Below are 16,076 nucleotides of genomic sequence, written 5' to 3' on the forward strand. Positions count from 1 at the left end.
TTAAATAAAAAAATTTAACAAAAAGTGATCAAAAGGTTGTAATGTCCTCAAAATGGTAGCAATGAAAAGGTTATCTCATCTTGCAAAAAATGTTACACGCCTCTGTTCACTAAACTATGAAAAAGTAATTAGCGCCAGAAGATGACAAATCAAAATTTTTTGTTTTTGTACAAAAGGTTTTAATTTTTAAAAAATCTATTAAAACATCTTGAAACCTGTATAAATTTTGTATCCCCATGATTGTACTGAGCCATAGAATAAAGGAAATTTATCATTTGGAGCACATACTAAAAGCTGAGGCCACAAGAAAATGGTGCAAATGCGTTGTTTCACTAATTTCACTGCATTTGGAATTTTTTTCCTGCTTCCCAGTGCACGGCATGGAAGAATAAATACCATCACTAAGAAGTCGTGACTACCCTAACCAATAACTATTAACTTTTCTCCATTTAGTCATAACTAACATACAGTAAACAGTGACACAATAACAACAAATAGTACTGTCTTGAAAAGCCAATTATTGTGTGTAGCACACACCTGGATATGTCCAACAGAGGGGAAACATGAGATAGGACATGCGTAACTTTATCTAAGCAGTTTCCATTTCTGAAACTCTGTTAATATTTTTAAAATCAAGATTTTGGCAGCGTTTATGTCTTTTTTATATTGACAACATCATGTGGCAAAGAATCTCAAAGCTTTAACAACTACAAAAAAAAATATTAACCGATAGCAGGTATGTTCTTGGAAAATTTGGAAAGATGATAAAACTATGAATATGCTTAAGTATGCATGATACGCCAGCTTATGAACCAAACCCCACTCCCTGGTAACCACCAGATCTGTCAAGAGGATACAATTGTTAGGCGCATTGTGCACATGTCTCAGGTGCAGCCTGGTGTAGAACTTTGCTATAGACTGCCTGAACCTGGCACAGGCTATTGTTAGTGTGCAGGCCCACTGCAGAGCCTGGTGCTGCCCCTTCTCCATCATCGCTCTATGGCAATAATTGCGACTAAATCACAGCTTCTACATCTATTCTCAGACTTGCAGAAACAATTGTGTCTTTTGAGAGTAGCTAATAATACACATTTTCTTATTAAACAGGGAAGTCCAGGAGCCAATGGAAATGCAGGCACACCCGGTTCACCTGGAGTGCAGGTAATCTTCATAGAGGACCATGTTTTTCAAAATAATAAAGCTTATAGGCAGCAGTTTCTAGACAAATCTGTAAGGATTGCGCATCTTATATTATATGTGAATGCTGCATGAACAGTGAACAGATGAGATTGGAAATCCTTAACACCCATTCTCCCAGAACGAAATTGAGAAATAATTGTTCCTTCTAATAGAACATTGGAAATTGTGTGATTCCAGTTTCACTATTGCTATGTGGTCAACCAACTATCTTGTTTATACTTTTATCGTTTACATAAGTTTTGGCAGATTAGAAACGTTTTGTTTGTGCTGGTCCATGCCTTTTTTTAATAATGATATTTTTTCTACAAAAGTGTTATTCTTCAGTTGTGTCATATAGGGGGACAATTACCACTGCTTTATACTAGCGTCTGTTCCACCTCCACGGCTTGTGGGTTCGGAGGGCGCGTATTGGGGCACAATGGTTGGCAGAGTGGACGGGCATGGGGTGTTCTATCCCCTTGCCTGAGTAATTTTGAAAAGAATGCAAAATTTTGTTTGCAGGCTTTAACCCAAAACTGGCACCCAGCGGCCTCTTGCTGTATCCGGCAGGACATGTGTGGGCATGTGATATGATAAACCACCCTGTAGAATTTTTATGTTTATATTAGGTAAAACCTTCCTGTGAATAAGGCATCGTCATTTCTTTCTCCAAATTGAAAGATGTGGAACACTATCTATGGGAAGATATATCAAGGCTTGTAAGCCAGCAATTGAGGCTCCCAACCCTTTTATGCCACCTTCTTTCTAAGTGAGCAGGAAGGGGTGTGAAGTGGGAATGGTGGACCTCAGAATATGCCGGCATGGAAATGCACCTGCCCTAGTGCATTAGCTATATCCTGCACCAGTTCCTGACCCAGATTATTGTAGGACCTGGAATAGAATTGACCTTGCTACACAGTTGAGTGCCAGATATAGACCCCACATAGTATCATAATCATCAGCGCATCTGAACCATCAAATTTAGGGTCTTAATGTCTAACAGCAGCCACTGTTCATGCATCGGTTGCACATCTGGTGAAAACGCAGTCAGTTGGTTGATTGACTGCTGAGAAGGCAGGTCAGGTGGGACATGTGACTGTATAAGTGTAGGGTCACATGTCCAGATGCCTTTACAGATAGCAGACAGAGCTAAGAAGAGGTTACTGCTATTCAGAGGGTCAGACAGGTAGCAACTTCTCAAATACCAACAATTGCCCTATTGAGAGCACTAAGGTAGGGACGGTAGGCTGCTGTGTTTAAAGAGAGATGGCCCACTTTAGGGCACAATGAAGAACTGCATTAAGCTACTGTTAGGTTGCTATAGTGCAGGGCCTGACTTAGTACTATTAGCATGTACAGCATCATCCAGCGATACTTTAAAAGATCAGGCAAAGTACTAAAAAAAAACAGATTTGAATTTAACATGGTCCTTTTTTTAATTTAAATTCTTATGACATGCAGGTATATAGCAGGAAAACGGTCACTCATAAACATAAGGCATACAACAACAACATTACCATTACAGCACAGCCCCCAGTAGTATACAGCACAGCCCCCAGTAGTAAACAGCACAGCCCCCAGTAGTATACAGCACTGCCCCCATTAGTATACAGCACTGCCCCCAGTAGTATACAGCACTGCCCCCAGTAGTATACAGCACGGCCCCCGGTAGTATACGCCTGCCCCCAGTAGTATACAGCACAGCCCAGCATTAAAAAAAAAAAAAAAACTTATATACTCACCCTCCGGTGGCCCCGATGTGCTGCGCTGCTCCCCCGATGTCCGCGCGGCTCGTCTTCAGTGTTCAGTGCCGTCTTCTTTCTTCTGCTGGGCGCCGCAATTGATCTTCCCCGGCAGGCGCCTAGTATGACGTGCCGCTGCTGACGTCATACTAAGCGCCGCCCAGGGGAAAAACATGGCGGCGCCCAGCAGAAGAAAGAAGATGGCGCGGAAGACTGAAGACGAGCCGCGCAGACATCGGGGCCACCGGAGGGTGAGTATGCGCCCCGATGTCTTTTTGAGGCTGCCGGCAGCTTTTTGAGGCTGCCGGCAGCCATCGCTGTGAAGGCACCCGCAATCGGTGCTAGCACTGATCCCGGGTGTTACCAGTAAGCCTTTGCTGCAATATGCAGCAAAGACTTACCGGCTATGGAGAGGGCTCAGCCCGTGAGCCCTCTCCATGCACCGGGACCCGACCGCCGCCGTGAATACATGGCAGGCGGTCGGGATTACCGGCGTATAAGACGACCCCAGACAAGACAGAAGATTTTTCTGTCTTCAAAAGTCGTCTTATGCGCCGGAATATACGGTAATCATATTGCTGTTCGATTAAATATCTTAAAGTTGCAGTCATAATATTATATGCAGTTCCAGCATCATACATTAATATCTTACAGTGTCTCTCTTAGTACTATTTAAAGTTCCAGCATCATATAGTGATATCTTAAAGGAGCAGTATTAGTACTATTTGCAGTTCCATTATCATACAGTAATATCTTACAGCACCTGTCATACTATTTGCATCATATATTGATACATCATAGTAGCAGGCAGAAGTTGGGGAAGTTGGGGACGGTAGCGCTGATGACGGAGTTATCAGTGCTGACCTTATTGCTGGCATATTGGAAGCTGAGCAGGGTACAAATGTCCCTCATAAAGGCCCCGTCATTGTGGTAAAGCGCTTTTGGTTACTACTTTGACTCAAATAGGCACTCTGGAGTTGGAACTCAACTATTGCCTGCTGCTGCTCACACACCTTTTCCAGATGAATATGCAAAGTTGAATACCACCAAAGTTGATTTATCACATATGATACAATGGGTACAGCTTGCAATTCCAAATAGGGTTACTTCCCTCTAGACTAGGGATCCTACCCCATATGATAGTAATAAACTGAAGTCTAAGCATAAGTTTCATGCAAAAGAAGATTCAAGTAAATCTTTTTATTTCGATAAATACAGTGAAAGTGACATTTTGGCAGTTTTTCCTTCATCAGACACTGAAAATTGGAACATATGTAACGATATGTAAATATAGGACTGGTTTGAGAGAAATACAGAAATGCAAAATGCTAAATACAAGAAATCCCAGATATGGAGAAATTATGTTAGGTCAAGTGCAAAACAGACCTGCTTAACGTTCCTTACAATTTTTTATCATCTATGTATGGAATAGATCAAAGACAGTAATAAGCATCAACAGGGTAATGACAAATAAACCATGATGAATAACATGGCAAATAGATATCTGTAGAAGGCATCTTGGAATTATATTAACATTAGGAGGTAGAAAGCTGTAAAGCAATAATAAAGAGGATTGGGCTCACCACTGTAAAATGGATAGCGAGGATAGAGGTTCCGGCGCTGGGTAAATGTGCGGCTGCACTGTTCCTAGAAATCCGCAAGAATCAGTATGGCCATGTGGGTTTAAATGGTAATCGGACCGCCCATTTGGTAGGAGTGAATTAAACCTGCATATTGTATGCGTATTCTGCCTCCTAATGATCATGAACCAAGGAATGTTAATATAACTATATAACTATTATTTGTCATTACCCTGTTGATGCTTATTACTGTCTTTGATGTATCTCATACAAAGACAATATTCAATTGGATGGGACGTTAAGCAGGTCTGTTTTGTATTTCACCAAATATAGTTTCTCCATATCTGGGATTTCTTGTACTTTGCATTTCTGTATCTCCCCCAAACCAGTCGTATATTTATATATTGTTATATATGTTCCTGTTGTCAGTGACTGATGGCATAACTGCCAAAATTCCTCTGTAGTGCAGATAGGTAAGCAGCACAAACGCCATGCACTTATAACAGCAGCTCTATGTGCAAGGCATAGGATGTCCATCAACCTGGCTTTGGATGTTCCATGTCAGTGGTAAGGGAACAAAACTTTTTGTAACTAGTCTATGTTTTTGTAAATAGTTTCATTCAAAGATTTCTGTTCTCTAAAAAGTTTATGTTTTTGATCCAGCAAGTTACTCAAGGGTACAGGAAGATTTTTTCCTCACTTTGGGTGGTGTGTGGTCTTTTGGCTAGACAGAAATGTTTCAGCATGTTCTGCTGCCATTTCCCCAAGGCTTTGCTGAAACTGCTGTTACCAGCTCGAGCACCACTGAGGAGGCGGAATAATAGAAGTCAACCAGAGGCAAGGGGGAATGTCCGGCAATCTTCGGTGGTGAAAGTATATGCTCCACACACTTGTTTTTGCTTAGTGCCCAGCCACCACAAGATTAAACCAGTCGACAGCTAAAGAGATGTAACATCCCTTCCCATGCTTACTTTTCCACGTATCAGTTGTGATGTGCATTGCACTGTGCACAACTTACTTGACCTGCCGAGAAAAGTAGATGTGGCTGGGAATGATGTTTTGTGGGACAGCCACAAACATAAGTTCTTTAAAGCTGTCCGGAATGGTATCTTTTTAAAGCCCATCTATATTGCAACTATTCCAACCATTGTTTGGAGGCATAGAAAGAAAGCTTACTGCTTCCCTGGGATGTTGTGGACAGGCTTGGTGATGGTTGTGATGGTGGCTTCACATCCACCCGGGATGCGGGAAACAGGTGCCCTTGTCACTCAGGAGGCGTAGACAACCAAAACAGAAGAGAGAACATCAAATGTTTACATGGTGCTTTTGGTGTGTTATCCACTGCAGCTCATTTTTTGTTTTCCTGGGCCTGGTCATATATATGATGTTCAGTATGTTGCTCGCTTCACAAACTGGCCTGCCCTTTGTGTGATCAGCCCTGGGCACAGTGGTTAGTAGAAGGCCTTGTTGTGGCTATGGGATGCCCAATGCACCTGTGCATCCTTACACATCTTCTGCTTCCTAGGGCTTTGTGACCACCACCTCTTCCTCCAAGTTACTATTGCCTTTGAGCCATATTGGGTCTAGGAAATCATCATCCCTCAACTATTCTTCAACTAATTCCTCACTGCTGCCCTCTTTTTTTTTAGTCTCCAAATTGCAGAAAGCCACATCATGGTATATGTGCTGCGATGGTCTGCCGTCCATATCCTCATCCTTCAACACAAGTTGTTGGGCATTTTGGAACTCTATGTCTGCAACTAGGGCAGGTGGAATGCCAGCTGGAAGAGTTATCATAGATCACTAAGGACTACTCCTTGACATGTGGCTGAGACATCCTCTTTGTTTTGAACAGGGATGCGCTGAAAGGCTTTGTACAAAAGAGGTGGAGTGGATTGAAGAGAATCTATGTGGAACTTGACACACTCTTTGCAATGTACTTGACCAATACCTTAACTTCATCTGGCCTCTCCATTCTGGGAATACACATGCAGTACTTGAAACTACCATGAATAGGCCAACTATTTAAAATATATAGCTGCTGTCACTGTCATTTTAGCTGCCCTTCACTGTAACTCTAGTTGCCTCCACTCGGTTCCACTCATCACTACCCATACTGTTTTCTAGCACACTGACATTAACAGAATTTCATTTATTTTCTTTATTTTTATGTTATGTTTTTATTTTAAGCACTTTTTCTAGCCCATTTTGGTCAAGGCAACTGCCCTGTTATTACACCCATTTTGCAGCCCTCTATGCGGAAGTCCGGATACCAAACCAGTTATCCCAATATTTGGACAAACTTGGCAAACTTGGCAAACTTGGCAAACTTGGCAAACCTGAATTTCGCCCAACTCGTTCAACATTAGTCATAGTTAGTGGTGAATGAACCAGTGTGTTAAAATGTGTTAGAACCCTAAAGTGTTAAATGTGTTAAGTTTGGGGTGTACTCCCTGCAAAGTTTGATTTTGGATAATTTATTATTGCTTTTTATGTATAGTATTCTGAAAGAAGAAAAATGTCAGCAATGTCATAAGCATTCCACATTGCACTGAAATCAATCAGCTGCCCATGGAATGTATACATATTGGATCTCCACTCTAGTTATAGTGAATATTCCTTTCTGTATGTGTATATATTGCCCTGCATACTTCTTTTGAGTGTGTAATATCAGTTGTCATGTTTTACATGTTTGTATTAGGTCATATGATGGCACAATGTAAATTCAATTCCACATTCTGGATTGGTAATTGCTGGTAAAATAGCTTATTTTGAATGCTTATTATTAAGTATATCATATGACATATATTACTGAAATGTATTTAATATGTTTTTTCAAGGACAAAAGCTAACACTTTTATTATATATTTTAGGGACCACGTGGAATATTGGGGTTAAAAGGCAGTTCTGGACGGGATGGTGAAAAGGTTTCATATTTTTAATGACTAATAAATTAAATTCTTCTGTTCAAAATATAAAACTGTAAAACTTACAGTACTATAACTAACACACTCAGAATAGCTTATGCTAAAAGACTGCTATGACCAATAGTATAATGTTAACCAAATTCAGAATATTTCCCATACAAGTATAAATAAAGTTGTTTTTATCAATGTATTCTCTTTGTATGGAAAAATCACTTTTTTCCAGCACATTTATTGTAAAATAAATTGTGAATCCTCAAGTGTTTTCCCTAAAACAAGAACATTTTATACTCCTTCTCTCTCATCTCTCTGCTGCCAGAACTAAATAACGATCCAGATGTAGTCTATTATAGCGTATATACAAATGCATAAAAGCAGGTGGAAAAAAAATGCATCACCGCCAGTAAAGTGGTCAAGATATACTGTTCCAGATCTTCATCTTGTACTTATAGACAACATATGCGGCATGAAAGATGCGCTGTCAAAGTAATTTTTCATCAAAGTAACACATTGCATACTACCCATAGCATGACATCAGAGAAACAGAGTTAAACTGACCGACGACAAGGTTTAACTTACACTGTGGTACCAGAGCATTCTGCATAAATAGTGCCGTAGAGATGGCCAGTAACGCACCTGATGTGAGGCGAGATGAGACATTTGCCTTAAGTGGCATCTCCACATGGATAACAGGAGGTGACATCTTGGAGACTGCCCATGGGCTGGTTTCATTGCATTTATGACACAATTTAGCTCCTGCCATTTGGGAGAATGTAGCAAATGTATTTCTATAGAAATGTATTAACCTAATCCTCCTAGGTTAAGAACATGATGTCATGTAATAGGAATAGGTAGCTGAGCAGGAAGATCAGGGGCAAATATGAAGGGGTATTGACTATGAGGCGATGGGGCTAATATGGAGGGAGAGGGCTGACTGTGAGCATAGGAGGTAAATTTGGAGGGGCTGACTATAAAGGGAGACAAATATGAAGGCAGTTTCCATGAGTAGTGGGGGATTATGAATTGGGGCTAATTGTGAGGAGAGGGGCCAAAATATGAAGGGGCAACTTACTAGGGGAACACAGATTGTGGATGCTGATTGTGGGAAGGCTGACTGTGAGGAGAAGTGGACAAATGTGAAAGGAGTGGGCTTACTGTGAGGAAAGGGGGGAAGGTGTTAATATGAGAGGCTTAAATTGCTAATTGGTTCAAAATAAATTAAATAACTGCACTAAACTGTTAAACTTAAAAACTATTACATGGAATATTGTACAAATAATTCCATGTGTTTTTCTTTTTATGTAGGGTGAACGTGGACTTCCTGGTTTTCCTGGTCAGCAAGGACAGCCTGGAGCAAAGGTTAGAACATATGTGTTTTTGCTGTTAACATAAATCCATATATCTGTAGAAATAATTACTTGAGAACAGTTCTCAGCAGCACAATTGCTAAAAAAATGGCGGGTGCAAGCTACCAGGGCTAGGCAAAGAGGTCCTCTAAAATATGTACAAGGTAAAAAGTAGCACTCCAATGCAGGTAGATGTAAGGTGAAAGGGTGGTGTCTTTCACACAAATAATTAATTATATTTATGGATAAATAAGTTTGATGTTAAAGGAGTTGATGTTACTACCACAGCCGCATGCATGCAGAAGTTGTAGTCAACTGTGCTCATGCAATGAGTCCAGCAATGATAAGCCACTTAGTGGCTGAATGTGAGCATGGAGAGAGGCAAGTATAAACATTTTATTATTTTTACAGCTACCTCCAGCCATAAATAATTATTTCCGAACAACCTCTCTTATAGCCATTTCTCCCACTTCTTCAACTTAGCTCCAACTTATCAAACAAATGTAATTAGTCAATTTGAGTACATATAAACACAAAAATACAGAAAATTATTGACCAATAGCTAGATCCTTTTCATAGAAGTAGTTTCTGGAATTCCTCTCCAGCACCCCCTCACCAAAAGGTCTCTCAGACCATTTACAAATTAGCTGTTCTAGTTAGTATGTACGGCACAGAGGTACAGAGGCATATTGCTGCAAATACCCACCGCTAGCACTGATCACGAGTATTAACTCGCTGCCAGTGGCAGGATTTAAAGGGCTACAGCATGTGGGCGCCATCGGGGAGTGCCATACCGGGCATGGAATAATAGATAACTTTACTGAGAATTAAAATTTGTTACACAGAAATCTATGAGGAGTCAGGGGTGACAGAGGTGGTGGACAATGGTCCAGCCATTCTTTATACAGGATTACAATAAATGTATAAAATAATTTGAAAAATGTGTTATTTCAGTTTGTTTTAAAAATTAAACAATTATTTGATAAAATTCTTGTGACTTGATCCAGTCACCAGGTGCTGTCTTACGCACAAGGTTTCAGTAGTCTGTAGATTGGTATATCGTGCATGCAAGATAAAAGATGGGAGAAATACACAATGTTGGTTAGTGAATGCAACCCTGACTAACCAGAATGCAATTTGACTTTGATAGGGTCAAGCCCCTGGCGTAAATAGGTCTTTAAGCCACTTTTTGGATTTACAAATGAAACTCCAATATGGCTGTTTCTTAGGGGGCACTAGTCTTTGTACTGTGGGCATACCCACGTTAATTATCACAATCAATGTTTTTGTGACACATGACTATTTTGATTTGGATACATTATTATACAGGGGAATTGGTATTCTGTTGATATGCAGTTGAGATTTTATTAAAACCTTATAAACTATAGAATTGTAGAGTGTACTTTTTTTTCTCATGACTGTGTCTGTCATAGTGACAACCCATATTATCATATACTGGCATTATTTTGTTGATTCAAACAGTTAATGGACAGCAAGTATTTGCTTTTTTAATTTATTGTTATTTTACATCATACTTTACTGATTAGTATAGAAATGTACAATTTAATTTAACAAGTTAATATTTTAAAAAAATGTTTTTTTTAAAAAAGTTCTAGAAAATATTACTCTGCTATGATATACTCAGATCATCTTATTTGGTTACCATTACCTTAGTACTGATTAGCTGTGAACTGCTTGGCTGACAATCCTATAACATTCCTTCAAGTACAAAGCTGAGAAGGCCAGAGATTGTTGGGAAGCAAGCTAATGAACTGTCAGGCCAGTACTGAACTGAGAACAGGAAAGATTTTTTTAAAGATTTTCTTGTCATATTGCAGTAAATGGGAAGGTCCTTTAGGTAACTTTGTAAAATGCGCAGTGATTCTTTATCTGAAATAAATCCATGCCCTCTTTATTTTCCCTTTAGCTTAGTGGATTAAATAAGATTTTTAAGGAGAATATTTTTTGGGGGTATTCTTTTAATTAAATTCTGCTGCATTTACTTAGGGTGAGCGGGGCCAAAGAGGAGAAAAGGGGTCTAGCGGAGTTGATGGTAAAAAGGTTGGTAATACTTTTTAGTATACTTTTACACTATACTATATAAGTACTTATTTTTAACCTATCATAATAATCTTTAATTTCATAGAATGCTTTCCTCCTTACCTTTCATATTGGCTCATAGTAACATATGTGGCATGAAATAAACATGATTTCTTGATACGACTACTAAAATTTTGATAGAATCTCCAAATGTAGCATGAACTTGTATAGTTTATCCATTAAGCAAATCAGCAGATAAAACATTTATTTTGTTTAAGAAATGTAAATGTTACTTTATATTCCACATTCATAATTTAGGGCGCTAAAGGAGACAAAGGAAGTAGTGGGTCAATTGGAAAGGCTGGGAGACCAGTAAGTATAGTTAAGAGATAAAACTAACATTAAAGGACATCTAACATCAGGAAACTACTTTCTGAAGTAGTTCCCGGTACAGATTCCCCATCGTTTTTTTTTTTCTAACTCTGTGATGCAGCTGCTGCAGAAATAAACTTTAATCAAAGATTATGCTAATTTTAGAGGCTACTGGGGGCGTGTTATGCGTGTTATGAGTAAGTCTTGTGAGTTTTCAGCATCAATGGAGCTCTGCGCAATCTCAGTAGCTCCTGTCCTGCTGTCGGAGATGCGCCTGCTGCTCGTGGGCATTGCTTAAAGTTTATTTCTACAGCAGCTGCATCCCAGAATTAGGAAAAATGAGATGCAGCTGCTGCAGGCATGGGGAATCTGCATTGTGAACTATTTCAGTAAGTGGTTTCCGGATGGTAGATTTCCTTTAATATGAAATATCACTATTTGGTTCTGTTTTTTGCTTTGCCTCTCAGTGTTGCAATTTTTTAGGGTATGCCTGGAATACATGGAAAAGATGGTACACCAGGATATCTTGGAGAAAAGGTAACTTTAGGAATCTAGTACACCCAATTATAATGTGTTTTGCATTTTTTCATCAATGTCTAAGTATTACTTTCAGAATAAATTATAAAGAACTTTATGGCGTTTTGCTACTAGGCCTCATCTTCATATATTTGGCATTCTGCGTATTTAAATTTAATCCAAAGGGTTTGGATAAAATGTATATTTAACTAATACTGTCTGTGTCGAACTTTGGAGATCCGGGTCCCTTGGACCTATTCCTGATCTTCATCAGAAATTTGGGTCTATGTTTTGGTCTGGCTGAACCAAAAAATAATGACCATGATTAGTGCTCACACTGATCGCTGTTTAAATGTAGTGAGCAAAGAAACAGACAACATTTAAATTGTTCCAATGTAATTCTTGATCATTAGCATCATTTTAAAAGTTGAAGGGGGTCTTAGATGCTAAATATTGGAAGTTCACCGCAGTGACAGTGCCCCTATGAGTAAGTGTCCCTGCTTTATCAAGTTTAATTTTGATGGTAAATTTCACTTAACCAAGGACAAGGAGATTTGTGTTTTTTGCTTTTCCGTGTTTAACTCCCCACCTTTAAATATCCAAACTGTTTTTATTTTTCCATCTACAGATCTGCATTAGGGCTTGTTTTCTGCATAACAGATTGTAGTTCTTAGTGTCAGTACTTTATTTGCCATGCCCTATAATGGAAAGTGGAAGAAAAATTCCAATTTGTGAAAAAACTTATTTAAACTGTGTTCTTTTGAGTCATGAAGATGGCACATTTATTTAGGTTTTGTTAGGTTTTAACAAACTTTAGGACTTAAAAAACTTTTTACAAACATTTTCTGATGATCAAACCTTTTTCATAATTTGGTATATGAATCTGTATAATTGTGTCATTTTTTGGTGACATGAAGTTTTCATTGCTACCATTTTTGGCATATCTCAAGAATCACTCATTGGATCGAAAAATAGGTGACAAGTATTTCTTTAAAATTGTTCCAATGATACTTAAGTTGACCCTATATTTTCAATCCATGAGGGTGTAAAAACAACATTCAGCTTAATCCAGGAACGGTAACATGGATGTAGTGGTTTTCTGTTATTTTTGTGGTGCTGGTTTAATGTTATTCCCCTTGCACCTTTCTTTGCCTTGATCAACTAAACTCTCCTCCCCTATGAGGTTGAGGATTTTTCTCATTTTCTACAAAGTTTTCAAATATTGAAAGCTTTACATTAAGTGCTCAAATTTGGATAGGATATTTATCGAAATATCCCCTTTTGTAAAAATGTTTTTGGACACATTTAGATTTCTGGAAATTACAGTGTCATTTGTCACCCAAAAAAAGAATAGGTCAAATCAATGTAATTTTTCCTTGGGAATCTAAATCTGCAATAAAAAATAGTTTTTTCCATTTAAGAGTTTAAAGTTGTCCTCACCCCACACCCAGAGGGTGGAGATGCATCATTTTTGCATCATTGGATAGATTTTATAGTTTTTTGATCCACTGTGTATTTCTTGAGATATGCCCATTTTTAAACATTTTTTGTTTACCTTTATTTTCAGTGATTACAGCACCATCTTTAAAATTATTAAATCACAAATTGAATCAATTCAATAATAAAAATTGGGCTTTCCCATTTAATATTTTTAAAATCCCCCCCCCCACTCCATGGTGTTGGGGTATGAGGCCATGTTGGATAGATTGTTAAAAAGTATTTGATAAAAATATTTTCTGTTTTTCAATCCAATGTGTATTCCACACATAATTTTTATAAATGCTAAGCTTATTATGTAATCCTAACATTAGTAAAATAGCAGTATTTTGATGTTATTTCATAATTTAAATATATTCTAAAGCACAAAATAAAAATGTAAATGAGGTAATTGTAAAAGAACACTGAGTTATTGTAGTTAATCGAGCACGTGGTGGTAATTTCCTTAATAATCTGTCAAACCCTAATTAACTGACACCTAACTTTCTAGTTTTTATTGACTTTGCAAAAATGGTGTGCCTTTCTGAAGTGACTGAAACCCTCCAGCATGAGGTTTTCCAGATAAAAGCCAAAAGGGTTACCCTTTAAGCCATAACAAGAGAAGTTGGTAATTCCGAGTCTTTGTTTTCTAGAATATTGCATCTTAACATCACAATTTTCATTCATGCCCCCCACCCCCCCTAAAAGGCTTTTTACCTTCAAAAGACAAATGCAAGAGAGGACAGGATATTGCAGAGAATCCCCATGGGTAATTGTTTTAACACCACAGCTGGAATTGTTTGCCAGTTCAGCATTGAACAGGGTAAGGATCTGTCTCGTCATATAGTGTCACAGCATTTAAGAGCATTTGGAATTAAATCTACTCTGTCGTGACCAAACATCACAAAAAGAATCAAAAAGCTAAACTCACTTTTGCTCAGGTACTTGTTGTGATAACAGAGGAGAAGTTGTCCACAGTTCTTTAAAGTGATGAAAGGAAGTTTTTAATTTTGGGGGGGGTGAAACATTATGTTCGTCAAAAAACTGTAGAAAGACTGAACTCAAAGCACTGAGCACTTTTTGAATAAAAGAATTCCTTTTTCACAAGAACTTGGAGTGCCACCATTTTTTGATTTTTATATGTGAAAGGATTTAACAAACCTTAAAGTTGAGCACCCGATTTTTCTTAACTGGTGCAGCTGAATTGTTTTAATTTTTCTAGATAATAGATTAGATAGATTAGATAGATAGATAGATAGATAGATAGATAGATAGATAGATAGATAGATAGATAGATAGATAGACCCGCGATATGGGTCGTGGGAACAATCTGGTTTAAAAAATGTAACATTCTTACATGTACTGGAAAGGGGCCTACATTTCTTTAAAAAAATAGATTTTAATTGTCTTAATTACAATATATTTAATAAATAATCAGTAAAAGTATGCAGGAATATTTCATATTTAAAGTTTCTTTCCAGGAAATGTTGTGTTCCCCTTGTTTTTCTCACCAGAGCAGATTCAATACCATATACAGTTTGAATTGTTGGGGCCAAATATTTGACTGAGACTATAATGTTTTACATTAAATATAGAAATATCTGCAGCTCTTATTGATCTTGTTTTTTTATTTTTAAGGCTGGTTAAGAACTAAGTCTGCCAGCTCATAAATCAGTCCACAAGTAAAAACAACATTTGTTGGACACATTATTGGGTTTCCAAACAGCTTTCCTATTTCCTAGTGAGCTGTCATTTTAGATACTTAAAGTACTGAACATGCACAGTAAACGTTACAATAAACAGCTACTTATGGTTAAAATAGTTTCTGTAATCATTTGCACTCTCTTACGTTACTGTTGACTAATAGACAATTGGCATACATGAATAGTGGATCTCAGCAAGGGGCTCCAATATTAAATGTCTCCTTTGAGCATTTGTTTAATTCAACAACCTCTATTGGGGGTGCTAATACTGTTTTATGCTATTTGAAGTTTTATTTTTTAAATACCCAAACACCTACACAAAACTCCTAGAGACAGTAAAGACATGAGTGTCTTTTATTAATCATGAATAGTATGTTGTAAATAATTGAGTGTTAGTTTTCACTTATTTGTTATATAACCAGATTGGAATATTGTGTAATGTTCAATTAAAGGAGAATTCCAGGAATATAATAATAATCTTAATAATAATCTTTATTTATTTAGTGCCATCAAATTCCATAGCGCTTTACAAATCAATATGAATATTTGATACAAAAACCCATGATGCTATAAGTAAATGAATGTAACAAAACTCAATGTCATTAGTCGCAAAATGGAGCTTAAATAGTTTGATTTTATAACTCCTCCTCCCCCTTATGCTCTGCTCCCAGTGATGTCTTGCTCTGTTATCATAGTCTCACCACAACACTAGCCATACTGGATACACTGCAGTAGAACTGCACCATATGATAGGAACAATCAGACCATCTAGGGTTAATGCCCACAAGAACGTGACGCAAATGCTTTTTTCCAATTTTTCCACATTTGGAATTTTTTTCCAGGTTCCCAGTACACGGCATGGAATAATAAATAATGCCACGAAGAAGTAAAATTTGTTACGCGCAAAATAAGCCCTCACACAGCACTGTTAAGAGGAAATTGAAAAAGTTATGGATTTTTGAAGGTGGAGAAAATTAGCAAAAAACCCTGCGTTCTTAAGGGGTTAAACTTCTTAAACTGATCTAAACTATATTTTACAAATATGCAAATTATTGGCGGAGGATACTGGCGTGTAGAGTATCTCTCAGGGCTGTGGGAGCAAAGGCTACTCAGTGTCCCTATAGCCCCTTCTGTTCCACCTCCAAATGCATCCTAGTTTTGCATGGCTTCCTCAGAGCTCTGTCCATGTGTAGTAGCT

At 38.0% G+C, this 16,076-nt stretch overlaps 1 protein-coding gene across 1 annotated transcript in view; it reads left to right on the forward strand.

The window, feature by feature from the left end:
• Positions 1-16,076, forward strand: part of COL21A1 (collagen type XXI alpha 1 chain) — a 235,518-nt gene that overhangs the window by 189,453 nt on the left and 29,989 nt on the right. Inside the window, exons 13-18 of the mRNA XM_072142258.1 lie at positions 1,108-1,161; positions 7,375-7,428; positions 8,731-8,784; positions 10,779-10,832; positions 11,130-11,183; positions 11,667-11,720. Of these exons, the coding sequence (XP_071998359.1) occupies positions 1,108-1,161; positions 7,375-7,428; positions 8,731-8,784; positions 10,779-10,832; positions 11,130-11,183; positions 11,667-11,720 (324 nt within the window). The remainder of the gene's footprint in view (positions 1-1,107; positions 1,162-7,374; positions 7,429-8,730; positions 8,785-10,778; positions 10,833-11,129; positions 11,184-11,666; positions 11,721-16,076) is intronic.

The sequence above is a fragment of the Engystomops pustulosus genome, chromosome 3, assembly GCF_040894005.1.
Source record: "Engystomops pustulosus chromosome 3, aEngPut4.maternal, whole genome shotgun sequence".
Classification (NCBI taxonomy): domain Eukaryota; kingdom Metazoa; phylum Chordata; class Amphibia; order Anura; family Leptodactylidae; genus Engystomops; species Engystomops pustulosus.